The sequence below is a fragment of the Panulirus ornatus genome, chromosome 48 (genome assembly GCF_036320965.1).
Source record: "Panulirus ornatus isolate Po-2019 chromosome 48, ASM3632096v1, whole genome shotgun sequence".
In the NCBI taxonomy this organism is placed as follows: Eukaryota; Metazoa; Arthropoda; class Malacostraca; order Decapoda; family Palinuridae; genus Panulirus; species Panulirus ornatus.
In genome coordinates this window covers 29,962,587-29,987,668 of record NC_092271.1, presented here as the reverse complement: position 1 = coordinate 29,987,668, position 25,082 = coordinate 29,962,587, and the positions used below count along the sequence as shown (strand labels likewise).

General features: G+C 40.8%; 1 protein-coding gene and 1 long non-coding RNA gene across 10 annotated transcripts in view; one reads left to right on the top strand and one right to left on the bottom strand.

Annotated features, from left to right (window-relative positions):
• milt (trafficking kinesin-binding protein milt) overlaps positions 1-16,494 on the top strand; it is a 249,712-nt gene extending 233,218 nt beyond the window's left edge. For all 9 annotated transcript variants that reach the window (XM_071690412.1, XM_071690410.1, XM_071690411.1 and 6 more), the window contains 5 exons: positions 4,025-4,170; positions 5,102-5,274; positions 13,370-13,542; positions 13,798-14,060; positions 14,197-16,494. In XM_071690412.1, coding sequence (XP_071546513.1) covers positions 4,025-4,170; positions 5,102-5,274; positions 13,370-13,542; positions 13,798-14,060; positions 14,197-14,792 — 1,351 coding nt within the window. In that variant the 3' untranslated portion in view covers positions 14,793-16,494. The remainder of the gene's footprint in view (positions 1-4,024; positions 4,171-5,101; positions 5,275-13,369; positions 13,543-13,797; positions 14,061-14,196) is intronic.
• LOC139763942 (uncharacterized) overlaps positions 5,293-25,082 on the bottom strand; it is a 57,281-nt gene continuing 37,491 nt past the window's right edge. Inside the window, exons 2-3 of the long non-coding RNA XR_011716290.1 lie at positions 7,615-7,773; positions 5,293-5,418 (exon numbers count right to left, since the gene is read on the bottom strand). This is a non-coding gene — a long non-coding RNA (uncharacterized lncRNA). The remainder of the gene's footprint in view (positions 5,419-7,614; positions 7,774-25,082) is intronic.

Sequence of the window (25,082 nt, the reverse complement as noted above, 5' to 3'; positions counted from 1 at the left end):
TGTGTGGACGTATGTATATACATGTGTATGGGGGGGGTTGGGCCATTTCTTTCGTCTGTTTCCTTGCGCTACCTCGCAAACGCGAGAGACAGCGACAAAGTATAATGAATAATAATAATAATATATATCCCTGGGGATAGGGGAGAAAGAATACTTCCCACGTATTCCCTGCGTGTTGTAGAAGGCGACTAAAAGGGGAGGGAGTGGGGGGCTGGAAATCCTCCCCTCTTTTTTTTTCTTTTATCCCAAAGAAGGAACAGAGAAGGGGGCCAGATGAGGATATTCCCTCAAAGGCCCAGTCCTCTGTTCTTAACGCTACCTCGCTAATGCGGGAAATGGCGAAGTGGTAGAGGATGTGTGGATCAGGTGTTTGCTTTGAAGAATGTATGTGAGAAATACTTAGAAAAGCAAATGGATTTGTATGTAGCATTTATGGATCTGGAGAAGGCATATGATAGAGTTGATAGAGATGCTCTGTGGAAGGTATTAAGAATATATGGTGTGGGAGGAAAGTTGTTAGAAGCAGTGAAAAGTTTTTATCGAGGATGTAAGGCATGTTTACGTGTAGGAAGAGAGGAAAGTGATTGGTTCTCAGTGAATGTAGGTTTGCGGCAGGGGTGTGTGATGTCTCCATGGTTGTTTAATTTGTTTATGGATGGGGTTGTTAGGGAGGTAAATGCAAGAGTTTTGGAAAGAGGGGCAAGTATGAAGTCTGTTGGGGATGAGAGAGCTTGGGAAGTGAGTCAGTTGTTGTTCGCTGATGATACAGCGTTGGTGGCTGATTCATGTGAGAAACTGCAGAAGCTGGTGACTGAGTTTGGTAAAGTGTGTGGAAGAAGAAAGTTGAGAGTAAATGTGAATAAGAGCAAGGTTATTAGGTACAGTAGGGTTGAGGGTCAAGTCAATTGGGAGGTGAGTTTGAATGGAGAAAAACTGGAGGAAGTGAAGTGTTTTAGATATCTGGGAGTGGACTGGCAGCGGATGGAACCATGGAAGCGGAAGTGGATCATAGGGTCGGGGAGGGGGCGAAAATTCTGGGGGCCTTGAAGAATGTGTGGAAGTCGAGAACATTATCTCGGAAAGCAAAAATGGGTATGTTTGAAGGAATAGTGGTTCCAACAATGTTGTATGGTTGCGAGGCGTGGGCTATGGATAGAGTTGTGCGCAGGAGGATGGATGTGCTGGAAATGAGATGTTTGAGGACAATGTGTGGTGTGAGGTGGTTTGATCGAGTGAGTAACGTAAGGGTAAGAGAGATGTATGGAAATAAAAAGAGCGTGGTTGAGAGAGCAGAAGAGGGTGTTTTGAAGTGGTTTGGGCACATGGAGAGAATGAGTGAGGAAAGATTGACCAAGAGGATATATGTGTCGGAGGTGGAGGGAACGAGGAGAAGAGGGAGACCAAATTGGAGGTGGAAAGATGGAGTGAAAAAGATTTTGTGTGATCGGGGCCTGAACATGCAGGAGGGTGAAAGGAGGGCAAGGAATAGAGTGAATTGGAGCGATGTGGTATACCGGGGTTGACGTGCTGTCAGTGGATTGAATCAAGGCATGTGAAGCGTCTGGGGTAAACCATGGAAAGCTGTGTAGGTATGTATATTTGCGTGTGTGGACGTATGTATATACATGTGTATGGGGGGGGTTGGGCCATTTCTTTCGTCTGTTTCCTTGCGCTACCTCGCAAACGCGAGAGACAGCGACAAAGTATAATGAATAATAATAATAATATATATCCCTGGGGATAGGGGAGAAAGAATACTTCCCACGTATTCCCTGCGTGTTGTAGAAGGCGACTAAAAGGGGAGGGAGTGGGGGGCTGGAAATCCTCCCCTCTTTTTTTTTCTTTTATCCCAAAGAAGGAACAGAGAAGGGGGCCAGATGAGGATATTCCCTCAAAGGCCCAGTCCTCTGTTCTTAACGCTACCTCGCTAATGCGGGAAATGGCGAAGTGGTAGAGGATGTGTGGATCAGGTGTTTGCTTTGAAGAATGTATGTGAGAAATACTTAGAAAAGCAAATGGATTTGTATGTAGCATTTATGGATCTGGAGAAGGCATATGATAGAGTTGATAGAGATGCTCTGTGGAAGGTATTAAGAATATATGGTGTGGGAGGAAAGTTGTTAGAAGCAGTGAAAAGTTTTTATCGAGGATGTAAGGCATGTTTACGTGTAGGAAGAGAGGAAAGTGATTGGTTCTCAGTGAATGTAGGTTTGCGGCAGGGGTGTGTGATGTCTCCATGGTTGTTTAATTTGTTTATGGATGGGGTTGTTAGGGAGGTAAATGCAAGAGTTTTGGAAAGAGGGGCAAGTATGAAGTCTGTTGGGGATGAGAGAGCTTGGGAAGTGAGTCAGTTGTTGTTCGCTGATGATACAGCGTTGGTGGCTGATTCATGTGAGAAACTGCAGAAGCTGGTGACTGAGTTTGGTAAAGTGTGTGGAAGAAGAAAGTTGAGAGTAAATGTGAATAAGAGCAAGGTTATTAGGTACAGTAGGGTTGAGGGTCAAGTCAATTGGGAGGTGAGTTTGAATGGAGAAAAACTGGAGGAAGTGAAGTGTTTTAGATATCTGGGAGTGGACTGGCAGCGGATGGAACCATGGAAGCGGAAGTGGATCATAGGGTCGGGGAGGGGGCGAAAATTCTGGGGGCCTTGAAGAATGTGTGGAAGTCGAGAACATTATCTCGGAAAGCAAAAATGGGTATGTTTGAAGGAATAGTGGTTCCAACAATGTTGTATGGTTGCGAGGCGTGGGCTATGGATAGAGTTGTGCGCAGGAGGATGGATGTGCTGGAAATGAGATGTTTGAGGACAATGTGTGGTGTGAGGTGGTTTGATCGAGTGAGTAACGTAAGGGTAAGAGAGATGTATGGAAATAAAAAGAGCGTGGTTGAGAGAGCAGAAGAGGGTGTTTTGAAGTGGTTTGGGCACATGGAGAGAATGAGTGAGGAAAGATTGACCAAGAGGATATATGTGTCGGAGGTGGAGGGAACGAGGAGAAGAGGGAGACCAAATTGGAGGTGGAAAGATGGAGTGAAAAAGATTTTGTGTGATCGGGGCCTGAACATGCAGGAGGGTGAAAGGAGGGCAAGGAATAGAGTGAATTGGAGCGATGTGGTATACCGGGGTTGACGTGCTGTCAGTGGATTGAATCAAGGCATGTGAAGCGTCTGGGGTAAACCATGGAAAGCTGTGTAGGTATGTATATTTGCGTGTGTGGACGTATGTATATACATTTGTATGGGGGTGGGAAATCCTCCCCTCTCGTTTTTTTTTTAATTTTCCAAAAGAAGGAACAGAGGGGGCCAGGTGAGGATATTCCAAAAAAGGCCCAGTCCTCTGTTCCTAACGCTACCTCGCTAACGCGGGAAATGGCGAATAGTTTGAAAGAAAGAGAAAAAGATATATATATATATATATATATATATATATATATATATATATATATATATATATATATATATATATATATATATATATATTTATTTATTTTACTTTGTCGCTGTCTCCCGCGTTTGCGAGGTAGCGCAAGGAAACAGACGAAAGATATGGCCCAACCCACCCCCATACACATATATATATATATATATATATATATATATATATATATATATAAATATCCCTGGGGTTAGGGGAGAAAGAATACTTCCCACGTATTCCCTGCGTGTCGTAGAAGGCGACTAAAAGGGGAGGGAGCGGGTGGCTGGAAATCCTCCCCTCTCTTTTTTTTTTTTTTTTTTTTTTTCCCCAAAAGAAGTAACAGAGAAGGGGGCCAGGTTAGGATGTTCCCTCAAAGGCCCAGTCCTCTGTTCTTAACGCTACCTCGCTAACACGGGAAATGGCGAATAGTTTGAAAAAAAAAAAAAAAAAAAAATATATAGCTAGGTAAAGAATCCTTTGTATGCCTTAACTTTCACTAGTCTCTTGACCACTGGGTAACAGTAAGTCTAAGCTTTCTTTTGTAAACATAGCCTAGAGTATATAGTAAATTTTATATTAGTCACTTACCTGAAGCTTTATTTGATACAGAGGAAGCCACTTAGGTGTTCCAGGTTGGCCTGGGACACCAGATCTAGACTCTTGCTTACGTCGGCTTGGTCCAGCAAATCGTTCAGGAACACCATCGCAGTTCTTACCCTATGGATGCCGTACTCCTGATTCCATCATGTCTACTGGTAAAGGAACACTTATTACTTATGTTCTGATGCTTTGTATTTGTACCTAGCATTGCTTATCCAAATAATGGAAAAAACTAGTAAGAAGCAATACAGTAAACCCTCAGTTTAATGGACTAACTGGGATGAGGGATGTCCATTGATACCAAAAGTTCGTTGAATTGAGAATGCAACCTATGGGCCATTTTTCAGTACAATATACAGTAATACAATATGCAGTCCACTCACTTTCGTTTAACTCCATCTTTTGATGCGATTTTGAATTGCAAGGATTTGCAAAATTATGTAATAAATAGTGACAATTCTCTGTTATACAACCAGACCACACGATAGCTTGAGGCAGACCAAGATTGAAACCAAGTGAGTATACTCGACACTACCAAAAACAAATGCGATATGAAATGCACAAGGTGTGGCATATTTTGGTTTTGACTTTTTTTTATTATTAAAATTAGTGTATTATTTTTTCTTGTTCCATTAAATCCAAAACCCGTTAAATTGAGGGTTTAAGGTATATGGTTCATTATATGTCAGTAACATTATCATTATTAAGGAACAGTTACCCTTTGTATTTTTCTTTTGCTTAATTGCAATTTCAAGAAAAGGATCAACCAGTAAATTTTGTTTTAGTATGAAAGCTTTTACAGACCTTCCCTTCCAGATTCACTTTGGTAGCCATGAATCCTTATTGTTACCAATGTCTAACCTTCTCCAGACTCAATGATACTTCTATCTTGTTCCTTCAACATTCCTTCTTCCTTGTTTTCTACTTCAGTAGAAGAGGTATAAGCTGCTGCGTTAGTGTGTAGCAGCTCCTCTACTTCAGCGGACACACTTTGAATACCCATCTCAGAACAGTTGTTATTAAAAATTATTTGTATTTACTAATAAGAATATATATGTCTTTAATATAGTGCCCTGTTTCATACAGGAAGTGGCAAGTCTGGCCTGAGTGCTTATGGGAGTAACAATGACTGGAGATTACCTCAAAAGTTACAAATAGTGAAACCAATTGAGGGATCATTAACACTCCATCAGTGGTCCCGTCTGGCAACTCCACATCTTGGAGGTCTTTTGGAAGAGAGGGAAGGGGTTGCCATTAAGGTGATTATATGTTTGTTGTAGTTACTTATAGATTTGAATACTTTCTGTTTTGGGAAGATGTTACCTGGTTAAACTGATGATTTCTGATATCCACTGTTAAGAACCTTCTCAGTCTGTGCTCTCTGAAGAAAACTATTTTTGAATCTGTATACAAAATAGACAGAAAATGTAAATGTTACTCAGTTGCTTCTTAATGTTAATACTTTCACAACCACAATCACTAAATATACCAATATCTTTGCATATATTAGTGAAGAGGAAAACTGTCTTAAACATAATTTCAATTCATTCTTGCATATATTAGTGAAGTGGAAAACTGTCTTAAACATAATTTCAATTCATTCTTATAATCATATTGTTGTTATGTACATATCATGCAAGAGGGTGATTTGTGTTAATAAAGATTGCTTCCATCCTTTATGCATTTCCCACTGTTTGTGATAGCTTTCTAGGTTGAGGTGCGTTAGCATAATTCAGGATTTTTGATGTGCCAGAGTAAACAGATTCATTCATACAAAAAAGATAATCCTTTTCAGACCTGCTTCACTAAAGGACTGTTCCCATTTCTCATGGGTTGGGAATGCACTCATGCCACTCTTCATATCTGTACCAGTTAAATGAAAGATATATAAGTAATGCTGGAATTTTGCTTCTCATATTCATGATATGTGGCTTGATGCTGTGATTAATCTTTACAGCTATTATTTTGTCAAAGGTGACCCTGATATACTTCATACCTAGATTTGACAGTACAGGTATTAGATTACTCAGTTCTAGTTATTATTATCATTGATATTATTTTTTGTACTTTATTGCCTTTTCTTGTACTAGCGAGGCAGCTTTTGCTCACATTCATTCTTTAGTTGTCATGCACAGTGCACTGAAACCACGGTTCCTCTTTCACAGCCAGGCTCCACAGACCTTTCCATGGTTTATCCCAGCTAATTTACATGCCTTGGTTTAAACCACTGACGGCAGGTCGACCCCCCTGTTTCACATCTTTTCAGTTCACTATCCTATGCATGCCTTTCACCCTCTTGCATGTTCAGGCCCCAACTACTCAAATATTTTTCACTCCAAACTTCCATCTCCACTTTGATCACCCCTTTCTCCTTTTCCTATCCACTTCTGACACCTATGTTCTCTTATTCAACCTCTCCTCACTCATTCTTTCTTCATGTCCAAACCTTTTCAGCACACCTATTCATCTCTCTCAACTACACTCTTTTTATTACCACACCTCTCTCTTACCCCATTTATTACTTACTTGGTCAAACCACTTAACACCACAAACTGTCATTAAACATTTAATTTCCAAAACTTCCACCTTCCTCAGTGCATTTTCCACTGTAGCCCATGCCTTGTATCCATATAACATCATTAGAACTACCGTACTTTCAAACATACCCATTTTTGCCCTCTCAGATTGCAACCTCTTTTTTCACACATTCCTCAGTGCCCCAAGAACCTTTACCACCTAACACACCATATGACTAACATCTGCTCCCTTGGTCCCATTTGCCTCCATGTCCACCCCCAGGTATCTAAAACACTTCCCTTCCTCCAAGTTGTCTCCATTCACACGTAACACCCCCTCAACCCAGCTAAACCTAGTAGCTTTGTTTTTGTTCTCATTTACCCTCATCTTCCTCCTTTCACACTCTCTCCCAATCTCTGTCACCAACTTCCACAGTTTCTCACCTGAATCTGCCATTGTATTGTATGACCAATATACAACTGACTCACATCCTAGGCCCCCTTCTCCCTTACAGGCTGCATACTTGCTCCTGTTTCCAATACCCATGCTTTTACCTCTCTCACCATCCCATCCTGAAAGAAATTGAACATCACAGACTAACCTTTATTTGGAACCATTCACTCTCCTCTAACTTGTACACATGACATACACACGAGAAAAACTTCTCACTGTTTCTTCAGAACCATAAGTGCCACAAACATGCCCTTTTGTTTCTCTGTGTATTTTTCACACACATTCTTCAAAGCAGACACATGATCCACACATCTTCTACCACTCCTGAAACCACATTATTTCTTCCCAATCTGATGCCATGTACATGCCTTCACTCTCTCAATCTCTGCTTTCCCTTACAACTTACCAGACACACTCAACAAACTTATACATCTGTAGTTTGGACACTCACCTTTGTCCCTCTGGCTCTTTATACAGTTTCTACATAAAACATTGCCCCATAAAATTTCAAAGTTGGCAGCTGCTAAGGTTTATTATGTGTACAAGTATATGATGCTCTCATTGTAAAACCATCGTAAATCTGGTCACTGATACAACTATTTCTAATGGTGCAAGCACCAGTAACCCACCTCAGTGTGCCTCAGGCTATCTTAAGGGAAGGGTGTTCTTTCTTTGCTCTTCCTGGCTGCAATTTCATTTTGGGAAACTCTCTTCTGGGCACTATATTTGTTCTGCCAGTGCTTTGAATCGTTGGCTCTTTCCAAAAAGTATGAAATCCAAATTCTTGCCTGGAAGTAAAAAAAATGTGGATACTTTAGGAATATATAGGTGCACTGGGTGCTCAGAACACACAGTCAGGCAGCTGCTTTCTGCAACACCTCATCAGTGCCTTGTATCATTCAGGAGATCAGTACTCTAAGGACCCACAATATTGACCAAGAATACTTCAGGAATTTTACCAGTTCAATGCCCAGACATCTGTAAATGGTAATCAAGGCTAAAGGAGAGATTACAAAGTCTTGAAATGTAAGAATGTTATCACCTTTGAAAATGTATGGGGGAGGCAGACAAGGTTGTTGTTTTTGGACACTGCACTGTAAAATGGCATTTTACATATATATCTATCTATCTATCTATCTATCTGTCTATCTGTATGTGTGTATATATATATATATATATATATATATATATATATATATATATATATATATATATATAAAAAATATATATATAATATATATATATATATATATATATATATATTTTTTTTTTTTCTTTTTTTTTTTTTTGCTTTGTCGCTGTCTCCCACGTTTGCGAGGTAGCACAAGGAAACAGATGAAAGAAATGGCCCAACCCACCCCCATACACATGTATATACATACATCCACACACGCAAATATACATACCTACACAGCTTTCCATGGTTTACCCCAGATGCTTCACATGCCCTGATTCAATCCACTGACAGCACGTCAACCCCGGTATACCACATCGATCCAATTCACTCTATTCCTTGCCCTCCTTTCACCCTCCTGCATGTTCAGGCCCCGATCACACAAAATCTTTCTCACTCCATCTTTCCACCTCCAATTTGGTCTCCCACTTCTCCTCGTTCCCTCCACCTCCAACACATATATCCTCTTGGTCAATCTTTCCTCACTCATTCTCTCCATGTGCCCAAACCATTTCAAAACACCCTCTTCTGCTCTCTCAACCACGCTCTTTTTATTTCCACACATCTCTCTTACCCTTACATTACTTACTCGATCAAACCACCTCACACCACACATTGTCCTCAAACATCTCATTTCCAGCACATCCATCCTCCTGCGCACAACTCTATCCATAGCCCACGCCTTGCAACCATACAACATTGTTGGAACCACTATTCCTTCAAACATACCCATTTTTGCTTTCCGAGATAATGTTCTCGACTTCCACACATTCTTCAAGGCTCCCAGGATTTTCGCCCCCTCCCCCACCCTATGATCCACTTCCGCTTCCATGGTTCCATCCGCTGCCAGATCCACTCCCAGATATCTAAAACACTTTACTTCCTCCAGTTTTTCTCCATTCAAACTTACCTCCCAATTGACTTGACCCTCAACCCTACTGTACCTAATAACCTTGCTCTTATTCACATTTACTCTTTAACTTTCTTCTTTCACACACTTTACCAAACTCAGTCACCAGCTTCTGCAGTTTCTCACATGAATCAGCCACCAGCGCTGTATCATCAGCGAACAACAACTGACTCACTTCCCAAGCTCTCTCATCCACAACAGACTTCATACTTGCCCCTCTTTCCAAAACTCTTGCATTCACCTCCCTAACAACCCCATCCATAAACAAATTAAACAACCATGGAGACATCACACACCCCTGCCGCAAACCTACATTCACCGAGAACTAATCACTTTCCTCTCTTCCTACACGTATACATGCCTTACATCCTCGATAAAAACTTTTCACTGCTTCTAACAACTTGCCTCCCACACCATATATTCTTAATACCTTCCACAGAGCATCTCTATTAACTCTATCATATGCCTTCTCCAGATCCATAGATGCTACATACAAATCCATTTGCTTTTCTAAGTATTTTTTACATACATTCTTCAAAGCAAACACCTGATCCACACATCCTCTACCACTTCTGAAACCACACTGCTCTTCCCCAATCTGATGCTCTGTACATGCCTTCACCCTCTCAATCAATACCCTCCCATATAATTTACCAGGAATACTCAACAAACTTATACCTCTGTAATTTGAGCACTCACTCTTATCCCCTTTGCCTTTGTACAATGGCACTATGCACGCATTCCGCCAATCCTCAGGCACCTCACCATGAGTCATACATACATTAAATAACCTTACCAACCAGTCAATAATACAATCACCCCCTTTTTTAATAAATTCCACTGCAATACCATCCAAACCTGCTGCCTTGCCGGCTTTCATCTTCCGCAAAGCTTTTACTACCTCTTCTCTGTTTACCAAATCATTTTCCCTAACCCTCTCACTTTGCACACCACCTCGACCAAAACACCCTATATCTGCCACTCTATCATCAAACACATTCAACAAACCTTCAAAATACTCACTCCATCTCTTTCTCACATCGCCACTACTTGTTATCACCTCCCCATTTGCGCCCTTCACTGAAGTTCCCATTTGCTCCCTTGTCTTACGCACTTTATTTACCTACTTCCAGAACATCATTTTATCCTCCCTAAAATTTAATGATACTCTCTCACCCCAACTCTCATTTGCCCTCTTTTTCACCTCTTGCACCTTTCTCTTGACCTCCTGTCTCTTTCTTTTATACATCTCCCACTCAATTGCATTTTTTCCCTGCAAAAATCGTCCAAATGCCTCTCTCTGCTCTTTCACTAATAATCTTACTTCTTCATCCCACCACTCACTACCCTTTCTAATCAACCCACCTCCCACTCTTCTCATGCCACAAGCATCTTTTGTGCAATCCATCACTGATTCCCTAAATACATCCCATTCCTCCCCCACTCCCCTTACTTCCATTGTTCTCACCTTTTTCCATTCTGTGCTCAGTCTCTCCTGGTACTTCCTCACACAAGTCTCCTTCCCAAGCTCACTTACTCTCACCACCCTCTTCACCCCAACATTCACTCTTCTGAAAACCCATACAAATCTTCACCTTAGCCTCCACAAGATAATGATCAGACATCCCTCCAGTTGCACCTCTCAGCACATTAACATCCAAAAGTCTCTCTTTCATGCGCCTGTCAATTAACACGTAAATCCATTAACGCTCTCTGGCCATCTCTCCTACTTACATACGTATACTTATGTGTATCTCGCTTTTTAAACCAGGTATTCCCAATCACCAGTCCTTTTTCAGCACATAAATCTACAAGCTCTTCACCATTTCCATTTACAACACTGAACACCCCATGTATACCAATAATTCCCTCAACTGCCACATTACTCACCTTTGCATTCAAATCACCCATCACTATAACCCGGTCTCGTGCATCAAAACCACTAACACACTCATTCAGCTGCATGTGTATGTGGGTGGGTTGGGCCATTCTTTCGTTTGTTTCCTTGCACTACCTTGCTAACATAGGAGACAGCGACGCTTTCATTACTTACTCAATCAAACCACCTCTCACTGCATATTGCCCTCAAACATTTTATTTCCAACACATCCTCCCTCCTCTGCACAACCCTATCTATAGCCCATGCCTCGCAACCATATAACATTGTTGGAACCACTATTCCTTCAAACATACCCATTTTTGCTCTCCGAGATAACGTTATCACCTTCTACTTATTCTTCAATGCTCCCAGAACATTTGCCCCCTCCCCCACCCTGTGACTCACTTCCGCTTCCATGGTTCCATCCACTGCTAAATCCACTCCCAGATATCTAAAACACTTCACTTCATCCAATTTTTCTTCATTCAAACTTACCTCCCAATTGACTTGTCCCTCAACCCTACTGAACATAATAACCTTGCTCTTATTCACATTTACTCTCAGCTTTCTTCTTTCACACACTTTACCAAACTCAATCCCCAACTTTTGCAGCTTCTCACTTGAAGCAACCACCAGCGCTGTATCCTCAGCGAACAACAACTGACTCACTTCCCAAGCCCACTCATCCACAACAGACTGCATTCTTGCCCCTCTTTCCAAAACTCATGCATTCACCTCCCTAACAACCCCATCCATAAACAAATTTAACAACCATGGAGACATCATGCTCCCCTGCTGCAAACTGACATTCACTGGGAACCAATCACTTTCCTCTCTACCTACTCTTACACATGCCTGACATCCTTGATAAAAACTTTTCACTGCTTCTAGCAACTTACCTCCCACACCATATACTCTTAATACTTTCCACAAAGTATCTCTATCAATCCCATCATATGCCTTCTCCAGTTCCGTAAATGCTACATACAAATCCATCTGTTTTTCTAAGTATTTCTCACATACATTCCTCAAAGCAAACACCTGATCCACATCCTCTAACACTTCTGAAACCACACTGCTCTTCCCCAATCTGATGCTCTGTACATGCCTTTACCCTCTCAATCAATAACCTCCCATATAATTTCCCAGGAATACTCAACAAACATATACCTCTGTAATTTGAACACTCACCTAGATCATTTTGCCTTTGTACAATGGCACTACTCATGCATTCTATCGATCCTCAGGCTTTTCACCATGAACCATACATACACTGAATATCCTTACCAACCAGTCAACAACACAGTCACCCCCTTTTTTAGTAAATTCCACTGCAATACCATCCAAACCTGCTGTCTTGCCAGCTTTCATCTTCCACAAAGCTTTCACCACATCTTCTCTGTTTGCCAAACCATTCTCCCTGATCCTCTCACTTTGCACACCACCTCGAGCAAAACACCCTATATCTGCCACTCTATCATCAAACACATTCTTAAACCTTCAAAATACACACTGTTATTATCTTTATCATACCTTATTGCCGTCTCCCACGTTAGCGAGGTAGCACAAGGAAAGAGATGAAAGAATGACCCAAACCCACCCACATACCCATGTATATACATAAATGCCCATCCATGCACATATGTATATATATATATATATATATATATATATATATATATATATATATATATATATATATATATATAATGATCCCTGGGGATAGGGGAGAAAGAATATTTCCCACGTATACCCTGTGTGTCGTTAAAGGCAACTAAAAGGGGAGGGAGCAGGGGGTTGAAAATCCTTCCCTCCAGTTTTCACTTTCCCAAAAGAAAGAACAGAGAAGGGGGCCGAGTGAGGATTCTCCCTCTTATGCTCAGTCCTCTGCTCTTAATGCTACTTTGCTAATGCGGGAATATCGAATATTTATGAAACAAATATATATATAATTCATACTTGATTGCCATTTCCTCCATTAACAAGGTAATATCAAGAACATACGAAGAAAGGCCTCATCTGCTCACATCCATTCTCTAGGTTCATGTGTAATCATCAAAACTAACCCCACACACCTTTTCATGATAAACCTCAGACATGTCACATGCTCAGGTTCAGTCCCTTGACACCATGTAACCCTCTTTATACTGCGTTGTTCCATTTCATTCTGTCCTATGCTTGCCTTCTACACTCCTATGCTCAGGCCCTGGGCACTCAAGGTCGGCCCTGAGCACTCAAGGTCTTTTCCACTTCATTCCTCCATTTCCAATTTGGTCTCCCCCTTTTCCTTGACCTCTCCATTTCTGACACATATATCTTCTTGTTTCCCTCTTCTCACTCATTCTCTCCATCTATCCAAACCAGTTTCTACAGTATTTTGTTGCTAGTTTAGTTATTCATTACTCCATACGTACCCACTAGGGTGGTGCTGGGGCTGAACAGCTAAACTTGGAGGTATACTCTATGTCTGACCTAGAAGAGGATGAGGTAGAGGAGGAGAATCCAGGCAAAAGGTTCATGTCTACCTCAGGTGTGTTCACATACACAAACTCTACCATACTACATCCAGATGATCAGACAAACTCTACTCCAAGGTTAGTATTTATCCTCATAAATGCAAATTGATTTATTGCAAGGTAAGTTCATTTTTACTTTTTCAGATAAGATATCCAATCATAATTTTTTTCACACCCTGTATTTGCACTATTATGTAAACATGATTATTCAGATGAGATTAATGTACTTTATATGATATGGTATTTCATTATTTCATGAATTATCGCAGCCTTAAAGCTACATGTATATAACTTTTTTTTTTACATGAATTACCTAATTTTTACTTTTCACAGTTTACGTCAAGCACAAGTTAGTGTTCTGCTAACTTCAGCAACTAGTGCTACTCCAGCCCCTAGCACTCCTATAAGGGCTCCTTCATGTCCTCCTTCACGAAGAGGATCCACTGCAACATTTTCTACAAACACTGGGCTTGCAAAGGTTTTGAATGAACGAGGAATGAACCGCCAAAGTGGGTTTTCACCAACAGCAACACCAGCAAATAGTCCAACAAATTCAAAACCCGGTTCACCAGAACCAGAGGGATACAAATTACCAGGTTAGTAATTTCATATTTCTTACATTCATCAGGTGCATTAGTATTGCAGCTTCATTATCTATTCATATTGCCTGCATCATGCTTATTGTGTCTGTTTAGTCTGCACCATCATTGAAGATTCTTTTATATTTTTTAGGCTTGGAAGATCTCACCAAGACTTTCCACTACGGAGCAAGCCTCCTGCGTCGTACTTTCTACAAAGATGACCCATCAGCTCCTCAGTCTCCAGTAGGCCCACGTGTAAATCTAGTTAAGCAAGTACAGGCCATTGGTGTAGATCGTTTTGTTGGGTCATCTGGTCGAGCGCTTACAGTTGGTGGAGTTGTTATGTCACGTCCAGCAACTTCACCTCTCTTACACCTTTCCAATCTCATCATGAGCAGTGCCAAGAACTGTTCCACCAGTAGCACAACATCCTCCTCAACCACAACTACAACCAGCTCTGCCTCAAGTACTGCTGGAATCATGTCAGCCCCTAAGGTTCTTTCTCCAGGAGAAAGACGCCCTACACTTCCCTCTGGTGCTCCCATGGGTATTCCAGGACATCCAGGATCAGGTCACCTTGATAATCGTCTAAGTCAACTCAAACCAGGTCAGCGTGCAGATTTGGGGACTGTTGGAAGTCGTCCACGACCTACTTCTCTTCATAGCGTACCTCTACGTGGCAGTGGAGAACAAAATGTTGGAACTGTGGGATGGACATCATTTGGTCGTAAAGGGGGACTTCTGTAGATCATCTCAAGTTTACCCTTCTCAGTTTGATGGATGTTGAATCTTAATGATCCTGCTTTATGCAATACATGCTTGTGGAAACTACATGATTTTAGTAATTTTCTTGAAATTTGTTTCCATTGTTTCATTGTTAGATTTTGATTGTTTTTGAAAAAGTACCTGATTCAGTCAATGAATAATGTAAATTAAGAAATGTGATTGCTTGTCACTTGCAGGTGTTGCTTACAGGGATAGAATTGGAATAATTGATTATCATGTATTATGATAAATTATAGATAGACAGGAATTGCAAATGGACTGGAATTCAGGGTGTTTGTATTAAGACTATGTGTGTGTGTGTTTTGTAGCATAAATACACTTTCTGTTTCTTAGTTACTATGTAACTAGTCAACCTGGGATATAGGGATCAAAGGAAATACTTAATATTTATTATTTTCTAATGATAGATTTAGAAAAGTTTAGATCCAGGTTTATACCTTCTTTGTTTCAATGCACTTGTGTAAGGCTTTGAATTCCAAGGTGATGTTAGTCACATCTATAGTAATGTCTCCTTATGGAAATATTGTTTATAGTGATTGGATCCTTCTCAAGCTTTTCAGCAACTGCGTGGTCTACCGGTCAAACCTGTGCCAAATAATTTATAGGTGTTATTATTTTGTGGACAACTTCTGCAGCTAATAGGGGTTACTAACTTGATAAACAAATTCAGATTCTTTTCACAGACAAAAGCATAGGTATGCACATCTAATGATTTAAGTTCTTTTTTTCTTTAAAGATTATGACTGATCAAGAAGGAAATATTATCATACCATTGATTTTATTTTCCAAAATTTTAGAATAGTGTGGTGATGGAAGTTACTGTCACAGTCATCTTGAATATCAGTCATAATTTCTGATACAGTATTTAGGAAAATGTAATGGAATGTAATGAAAGTAGTGTAGGAAAGGAATCACTATTCATGTTGAATTTGGTTGTATAAGCGGCAGAAGGGGTCTCGTAAGGGAGATCCAAGCCTTCTAGTCACAAATGTTAATGTCAGAACTTTATGCTTGATTGGTTAGCATATCTTGAAATGTTTCTCTTTTAACAAGCTGAGAGATTCTGACTGTACAGCATTGGCTAATTATTTGATTCTCAGAAAATTATTTCGTGTATAAAGAGAAGGTTGAATCTACATATGATTATATGTAGCAAATATTTTTTATTTTTTTCATTCTGATTATGAATTTTGATTAACTATTGTCCTTTGTCCACTAGTGGTCCTCTGTACATGCAGATGACCAAACTAGTGTCCCTTGCTTTTTGTATATTTTACTAGTAAATTTAGGTGGGTTGCTCTTCTCATTGTCAAGCTAATTTACATATACAAAATTCTTAATATAATGACACTAATACACTAGCTGAGATGTGACTGATTGGTGATATTAGGTAAACTTCTTTTTTAAAGCTTAAATTTTCAATTATTATGAGATTAATTTGAATCTCTTCACAGTTGATTTAGAGGTGAAGTGAAGTGAAGCCCACCAAGTAAAATGATAGAGCATATTCACCCATACAGCACAATTTCATAAATCCTTCCAACAACATTTTCAGTCCACTTATGGGAGGTTGAGGCTTTCAGTCAGAGGTGTAACTAAGTCTCTCCTTTCATTACTGTACCTACTGTAAACAAAAAACCTGTATAAATATGCCTAGATTTTTTATAGTTTGTGGTTTATATCCTCTAAATATTTTACATGGCATTTCAGTACTTTATTTTTTTATCAGTTCTAGTTTACTGTCATTTTATCTTTAGTCCAAAAGAAGGAACAGAGAAGGGGGCCAAGCTAGGATTTCCCATTCTCTGTTCCTTCTTTTGGAAAATTAAAACCTGGAGGGGTGGATTTCCAACCCCCCAACTCCCACCCCTTTTGGTCGCCTTCTACAACATGTTGGAAGTATTGTTTCTTTCCTATCCCCAAGGATAGTATATATATATATATATATATATATATATATATATATATATATATATATATATATATATATATATTTATTTGTACAAAGGCAAAGGGGATAAGAGTGAGTGCTCAAATTACAGAGGTATAAGTTTGTTGAGTATTCCTGGTAAATTATATGGGAGGGTATTGATTGAGAGGGTGAAGGCATGTACAGAGCATCAGATTGGGGAAGAGCAGTGTGGTTTCAGAAGTGGTAGAGGATGCGTGGATCAGGTGTTTGCTTTGAAGAATGTATGTGAGAAATACTTAGAAAAGCAAATGGATTTGTATGTAGCATTTATGGATCTGGAGAAGGCATATGATAGAGTTGATAGAGATGCTCTGTGGAAGGTATTAAGAATATATGGTGTGGGAGGAAAGTTGTTAGAAGCAGTGAAAAGTTTTTATCGAGGATGTAAGGCATGTGTACGTGTAGGAAGAGAGGAAAGTGATTGGTTTTCAGTGAATGTAGGTTTGCGGCAGGGGTGTGTGATGTCTCCATGGTTGTTTAATTTGTTTATGGATGGGGTTGTTAGGGAGGTAAATGCAAGAGTTTTGGAAAGAGGGGCAAGTATGAAGTCTGTTGGGGATGAGAGAGCTTGGGAAGTGAGTCAGTTGTTGTTCGCTGATGATACAGCGCTGGTGGCTGATTCATGTGAGAAACTGCAGAAGCTGGTGACTGAGTTTGGTAAAGTGTGTGAAAGAAGAAAGTTAAGAGTAAATGTGAATAAGAGCAAGGTTATTAGGTACAGTAGGGTTGAGGGTCAAGTCAATTGGGAGGTGAGTTTGAATGGAGAAAAACTGGAGGAAGTGAAGTGTTTTAGATATCTGGGAGTGGATCTGGCAGCGGATGGAACCATGGAAGCGGAAGTGGATCATAGGGTGGGGGAGGGGGTGAAAATTCTGGGGGCCTTGAAGAATGTGTGGAAGTCGAGAACATTATCTCGGAAAGCAAAAATGGGTATGTTTGAAGGAATAGTGGTTCCAACAATGTTGTATGGTTGCGAGGCGTGGGCTATGGATAGAGTTGTGCGCAGGAGGATGGATGTGCTGGAAATGAGATGTTTGAGGACAATGTGTGGTGTGAGGTGGTTTGATCGAGTGAGTAACGTAAGGGTAAGAGAGATGTGTGGAAATAAAAAGAGCGTGGTTGAGAGAGCAGAAGAGGGTGTTTTGAAGTGGTTTGGGCACATGGAGAGAATGAGTGAGGAAAGATTGACCAAGAGGATATATGTGTCGGAGGTGGAGGGAACGAGGAGAAGAGGGAGACCAAATTGGAGGTGGAAAGATGGAGTGAAAAAGATTTTGTGTGATCGGGGCCTGAACATGCAGGAGGGTGAAAGGAGGGCAAGGAATAGAGTGAATTGGAGCGATGTGGTATACCGGGGTTGACGTGCTGTCAGTGGATTGAATCAAGGCATGTGAAGCGTCTGGGGTAAACCATTAAGAACAGAGAACTGGGCCTTAGAGGGAATATCCTCACCTGACCCCCTTCTCTGTTCCTTCTTTTGGAAAATTAAAAAAAAAAACATGAAAGGGGAGGATTTCCAGCCACCCGCTCCCTCCCCTTTTAGTTGCCTTCTACGACACGCAGGGAATACGTGGGAAGTATTCTTTCTCCCCTATTCGCCATTCCCCATGTTAGGAAGGTAACGTTAAGAACAGAGGACTGAGCCTTTGAGGAACATCCTCCCTTGGCCCCTTCTCAGTTCCTTCTTTTGGAAAATTAAAAAATGAGAGGACAGGATTTCCAGCCCCCCACTCCCTCCCCCTTTTAGTCGCTTTCTACGACATGCAGGGAATACATGGGAAGTATTATTTCTCCCATATCCCCTATTTTATTATTATTATTATTATACTTAATCGCCATCTCCCGCATTAGCGAGGTAGCGCAAGGAAACTGACGAGGAATCGCCCAACCCACCCACATTCACATGTATATACATAGATTACCAGAACCCACCTACAGGTGGTCAAACTTCAAGTGAATGTCACCTTCTGCAGGATTGTGATCATCACTGGTTGAAAAAGAGTACACTAAAGATCTTTTCATGCCAAAGAAGTCCATCACTTTCATGTCTCTGCATGAAGTTCACTCTCAAAGCTGCAGGAGACACTGAAAAAGGGTCCTATGGATGTATGATTATGATTATATATATATCATCATCATACAACATCAGTATCCCTTCTTTGGGACACTTGCAGCTCTGGAGTTGCATTTCATGCAGAAGGGAAATGATAGACTCTTTTGGTGCAAAATGTCCTTAACAAGACTATTCCTTTTCATCCATTGATGTTGATATAGCATTGTCAAAGCTGACTTCTCACTTGCCCTGTACCCACTTTCACTTAATGATAGTATAGATAATTTTGAATTTTAATCATGTAACCTCAGGACCCTCTGTTTTGGAGCCCCTACATTATCATCAGTAACAGAGAAATGATTACTGACATAATTGTTCTCTTTTTCATATGCTGACATTTACACAACCTCACGTATGGTGAACTTTTACTTGTAGTGTAATGCCATGCAGGCAGGGTCTATTAACACCGTAATACATACTGAAGGGGCTTCTTCAGCTTCAGGGCTACATTACTTCCGGAAGCAAGGAAATGATAAACTCCTTTGGAGTGAGGAGTTCCTAGATGAGACTTTGTATCTCCCTTTGTCAACAAACAGTGAAACAGCCTCACTAAAGGTGACCTTTCACTTGCAGTGTAACCACAGAATGGGAGCTTTTTTGTCTGTTCCAGGCACTGCCTCGCTGGAAGGGAGGGGATGCAATTACATGTGTGGCGGGGAGGTAACAGGAATGGATGAAGGCATTAAGTATGGATATATACACGTGTATATATGTATATGTATGTACACATTGAAATGTATATTTATGCATATATGTGTGTGTAGGCATTTATGTATATACATGTGTATGTGGGTGGGTTGGGCCATTCCTCGTCTGTTGCCTTGCACTACCTCGCTAATGCGGGAGACGGCGGTTAAGTATAATATAAAATGAAAACAATAATATGTATATATCCTTGGGGATAGAGGAGAAAGAATAGTTTCCAGATATTCCCTGTGTGTCACAGAAGGCAACTAAAAGGGAGGGGGCGGGGTCTGGAAATCCTCCCCTCCCGTTTTTCTGTTTTCCAAAAGAAGGAACAATGAAGGGGGCTAAGTGAGGATGTTCCCTCTAAGGCTCAGTCTCCTGTTCTTGATGCTACCTTGCTAATGTGAGAAATGGTAAATATGTAGGAAAACAAAAACAAATATTCTTTCATATTTTTTTTTTTCATTTTGCTTTGTCGCTGTCTCCCGCGTTTGCAAGGTAGCGCAAGGAAACAGACAAAAGAAATGGCCCAACCTACCCCCATACACATGTATATACATACACGTCCACACACGCAAATATACATACCTATACATCTCAATGTACACATATATATACACACACAGACACATACATATATACCCATGCACACAATTCACACTGTCTGCCTTTATTCATTCCCATCGCCACCTCGCCACACATGGAATACCATCCCCCTCCCCCCTCATGTGTGCGAGGTAGCGCTAGGAAAAGAACAAAGGCCCCATTCGTTCACACTCAGTCTGTCATGCAATAATGCCAGAAACCACAGCTCCCTTTCCACATCCAGGCCCCACACAACTTTTCATGGTTTACCCCAGATGCTTCACATGCCCTGATTCAATCCACTGACAGCACGTCAACCCCGGTATACCACATCGATCCAATTCACTCTATTCCTTGCCCACCTTTCACCCTCCTGCATGTTCAGGCCCCAATCACTCAAAATCTTTTTCACTCCATCTTTCCACCTCCAATTTGGTCTCCCACTTCTCCTCGTTCCCTCCACCTCCGACACATATATCCTCTTGGTCAATCTTTCCTCACTCATTCTCTCCATGTGCCCAAACCATTTCAAAACACCCTCTTCTGCTCTCTCAACCACCCTCTTTTTATTCACACATCTCTCTTACCCTTACATTACTTACTCGATCAAACAACCTCACACCACACATTGTCCTCAAACATCCCATTTCCAGCACATCCACCCTCCTGCGCACAACTCTATCCATAGCCCACGCCTCGCAACCATACAACATTGTTGGAACCACTATTCCTTCAAACATACCCATTTTTGCTTTCCGAGATAATGTTCTCGACTTCCACACATTCTTCAAGGCTCCCAGGATTTTCGCCCCCTCCCCCACCCTATGATTCACTTCCGCTTCCATGGTTCCATCTGCTGCCAGATCCACTCCCAGATATCTAAAACACTTTACTTCCTCCAGTTTTTCTCCATTCAAACTTACCTCCCAATTGACTTGACCCTCAACCCTACTGTACCTAATAACCTTGCTCTTATTCACATTTACTCTTAACTTTCTTCTTTCACACACTTTACCAAACTCAGTCACCAGCTTCTGCAGTTTCTCACATGAATCAGCCACCAGCGCTGTATCATCAGAACAACAACTGTATCCCAGCTGTATCCCAGAACAACAACTGACTCACTTCCCAAGCTCTCTCATCCACAACAGACTTCATACTTGCCCCTCTTTCCAAAACTCTTGCATTCACCTCCCTAACAACCCCATCCATAAACAAATTAAACAACCATGGAGACATCACACATCCCTGCCACAAACCTACATTCACTGAGAACCAATCACTTTCCTCTCTTCCTACACGTACACATGCCTTACATCCTCGATAAAAACTTTTCACTGCTTCTAACAACTTGCCTCCCACACCATATATTCTTAATACCTTCCACAGAGCATCTCTATCAACTTTATCATATGCCTTCTCCAGGTCCATAAATGCTACATACAAATCCATTTGCTTTTCTAAGTATTTCTCACATACATTCTTCAAAGCAAACACTTGATCCACACATCCTCTACCACTTCTGAAACCACACTGCTCTTCCCCAGTCTGATGCTGTGTACATGCTTTCACCCTCTCAATCAATACCCTCCCATATAATTTACCAGGAATACTCAACAAACTTATACCTCTGTAATTTGAGCACTCACTCTTATCCCCTTTGCCTTTGTACAATGGCACTATGCACGCATTCCGCCAATCCTCAGGCACCTCACCATGAGTCATACATACATTAAATAACCTTACCAACCAGTCAACAATACAGTCACCCCCTTTTTTAATAGATTCCACTGCAATACCATCCAAACCTGCTGCCTTGCCTGCTTTCATCTTCCGCAAAGCTTTTACTACCTCTTCTCTGTTTACCAAATCATTTTCCCTAACCCTCTCACTTTGCACACCACCTCGACCAAAACGCCCTATATCTGCCACTCTATCATCAAACATATTCAACAAACCTTCAAAATACTCACTCCATCTCCTTCTCACATCACATCACATCACATCTTTCATATACATATATATATATATATATATATATATATATATATATATATATATATATATATATTTTAATTTTATTTATTTTGCTTTGTCACTGTCTCCCGCATTTGCGAGGTAGTGCAAGGATATTATCCCTAAGGATAGGGGAGAAAGAATACTTCCCATGTATTCCCTGCGTGTCATAGAAGGCGACTAAAAGGGGCGGGAGCGGGGGGGGCTGGAAATCCTCCCCTCTTGTTTTTTTTTTTAATTTTCCAAAAGAAGGGACAGAGAAGGGGGCCAGGTGAGGATATTCCCTCAGAGGCCCAGTCCTCTGTTCTTAACGCTACCTTGCTAACGCGGGAAATGGCGAATAGTTTGAAAGAAAGATAGATAGATAGATAGATAGATAAATACTCCTTCCTGCCCCAGGAGTCCCTTCAATCTTCATGAGGGTCCTGCAGTGCTCAGGAAGCTGGCCATATTCATTGATCATTAAGTGTAGCTATATGTGTGTGTGTGTGCATCTTTGTGTGGAATGTGCAGGGCAGTTCAACTGTAAGTGCTTGGTATCTTTGTTGTAGCACCTGAATCATGGGCATGGTGGGTCTTCAGATATGCTGAAACTGTGTAGTGTTGTAGGTATGTGTTATGTCCAGAGTATAAACAATAAAGTGTGGTAATTGTTTGTTTGGGGAGTGTGGCTTTTGATAGGTGTATGTCTGGTGAGATGTAGTTTAAGACTGAGTTGGGAGGTTGGTTTCTCACTGCTTGAGTTATTTCAGTGTATTTATGTCACAGTTTTATTTGTTGCAGGTGGGGTATCTGCAAGTAGAGGTTCCTGAAGCATGAGGCAAGGGTAACTTTTTTATTTCTACTTGGGATATAGTATTTTGTTAAGGAGTGGTTTGGATGGGAGGGCTCCACTACTGTTGCATAGAATTGGGTGCTAAGCAGTTTAAGTTGGGATCGTATTTGGAGGATCTTTGTTTTGATATGTAGGTGTTGAGTTTTTATGGTTCTTAGGCAACTGGCATTGTTCCTTGTGCACCATTTTGCATGATGTGCAGTTTTTTATATTTGCTTTTGAGAGGATGGAAGACCAGGCAGGTAAGGCATAGTTTACAGTGAGGTGGATTAACTGTATATAGAGAATGTCAAGGGATTCTTTTTCTTGTCCAAATATTGTGCCAGTTGATGTTCGAAGGGTATTGAGTTTATAGTTCGTCTTTTGTTGATGTTCTTGGCATGGCCACTGGATATCATTTTTGTGTTGTATGTGAAGCCAAGAATGACTGGTGTTTTGGTCAGTGTAAGTGACATCCATTCATGGTGACTGGAGGATGTAGGCTGGATTTGTGTCTGTCTGGGTTTAAAAGAGTGACTGAAGACTTCTGTGGAGATGCAGACATTGTCCTCTAGGTGATCCATTGTTCCAGTTGTGTAATGTTTGTTGCTACTACTATGGTGTCATGGTATTATGAGGCAATTGTAAGGTCAACTGCAAATGAAAGGACCTTCATGCTGCGAAGTCATGGACCCCTTTGGAGTGAGAACCTCTTCAGAGTTTTTACTTCTTTTCATCCACTGGCAATGATGCAACCTCACAGAAGAGAACTTATCACTTGTGGCGTAACCTCATGCAGACAGAGTCTGGTAAGGTTAGGCCATAAGTGAAAGGTCACTTTTGTGACAATGGATCTTCATCAGCTGAAAAAGCAGGGTACAGACTCATTAAAGAACTTCTGACTTCAAAGAAGTCCATCCTATCCCAAGTTACTGAATGTAACACAGCCTTGGGCTGCAAATCCTGGAATACTTATAGATGAATAGTATACATACATACATACATACATACTGAGATAGCTGTTACTAGACTTCCCCTGCTTGAGGATACACCACAAGTGAAAGGTCACCTTTTGGCAAGGCAGTATAATCATCAGTCAATGAAACAAGTACAGTTTTAACAAAGAACTTCTTACTTCAAAGGAGATTGGGTAATTATTGATATATCAATGCTGCAAATCACAAAAATAGTACACTTAGAACAATAATTGGCTGTCCAATAACCATAAACACTCAATACCCATGCAATGAAACAAAGATCCTCCCAATACAATCCCACCACAATATTCTTGGCACTCAGTTTTCTGCAACAGCATTAGACCCCTCCCACTTAAACCACTCCATAACTACCCACAACCCCTTAATAGAAATAAAAAGCTTACCCTCTCCCTCGTACTTCAATACATCTGCTCACAGATCCCCCTGTCCTCCCAAAAATGTGTGACAAAACATATACAGACTGAAATAATCCATAAAGCACAAAATGAAATAATCCATCAAGCACAAAACACCTGCTATCCCAACTCAGTCTTAAACTTTACCCTACTAGACATACACTCATCAGAAGCAACAATCTCTAGACAAAAACACAAGGCACAATTTCCCATCCATGCTCTGTACATCAATCATCCCTACAGCACTGCAATTACTGTTTCAATGTATCCCAGATCCCTTCATGTCCTCAATGCAACTACCACAATAAAGAAATTGAGCACCTACTTCTCATCTGCCCTGCACGGTCCATACATAAGACACATACGTAGCATCACTAAATTTTATGGCCTATGGTTCTGATCAGTGACCAGCTTCTTGCAGGAGCCAGATAATGAAAGAAGAGACCCCTGGGGCAGGAAGTATACATTATATATATATATATATCTATATATATATATATATATATTTTTTTTTTTTTTTTTTTTTTGCTTTGTCGCTGTCTCCCGCGTTTGCGAGGTAGCGCAAGGAAACAGACGAAAGAAATAGCCCAACCCACCCCCATACACATGTATATACATACGTCCACACGCGCAAATATACATACCTACACAGCTTTCCATGGTTTACCCCA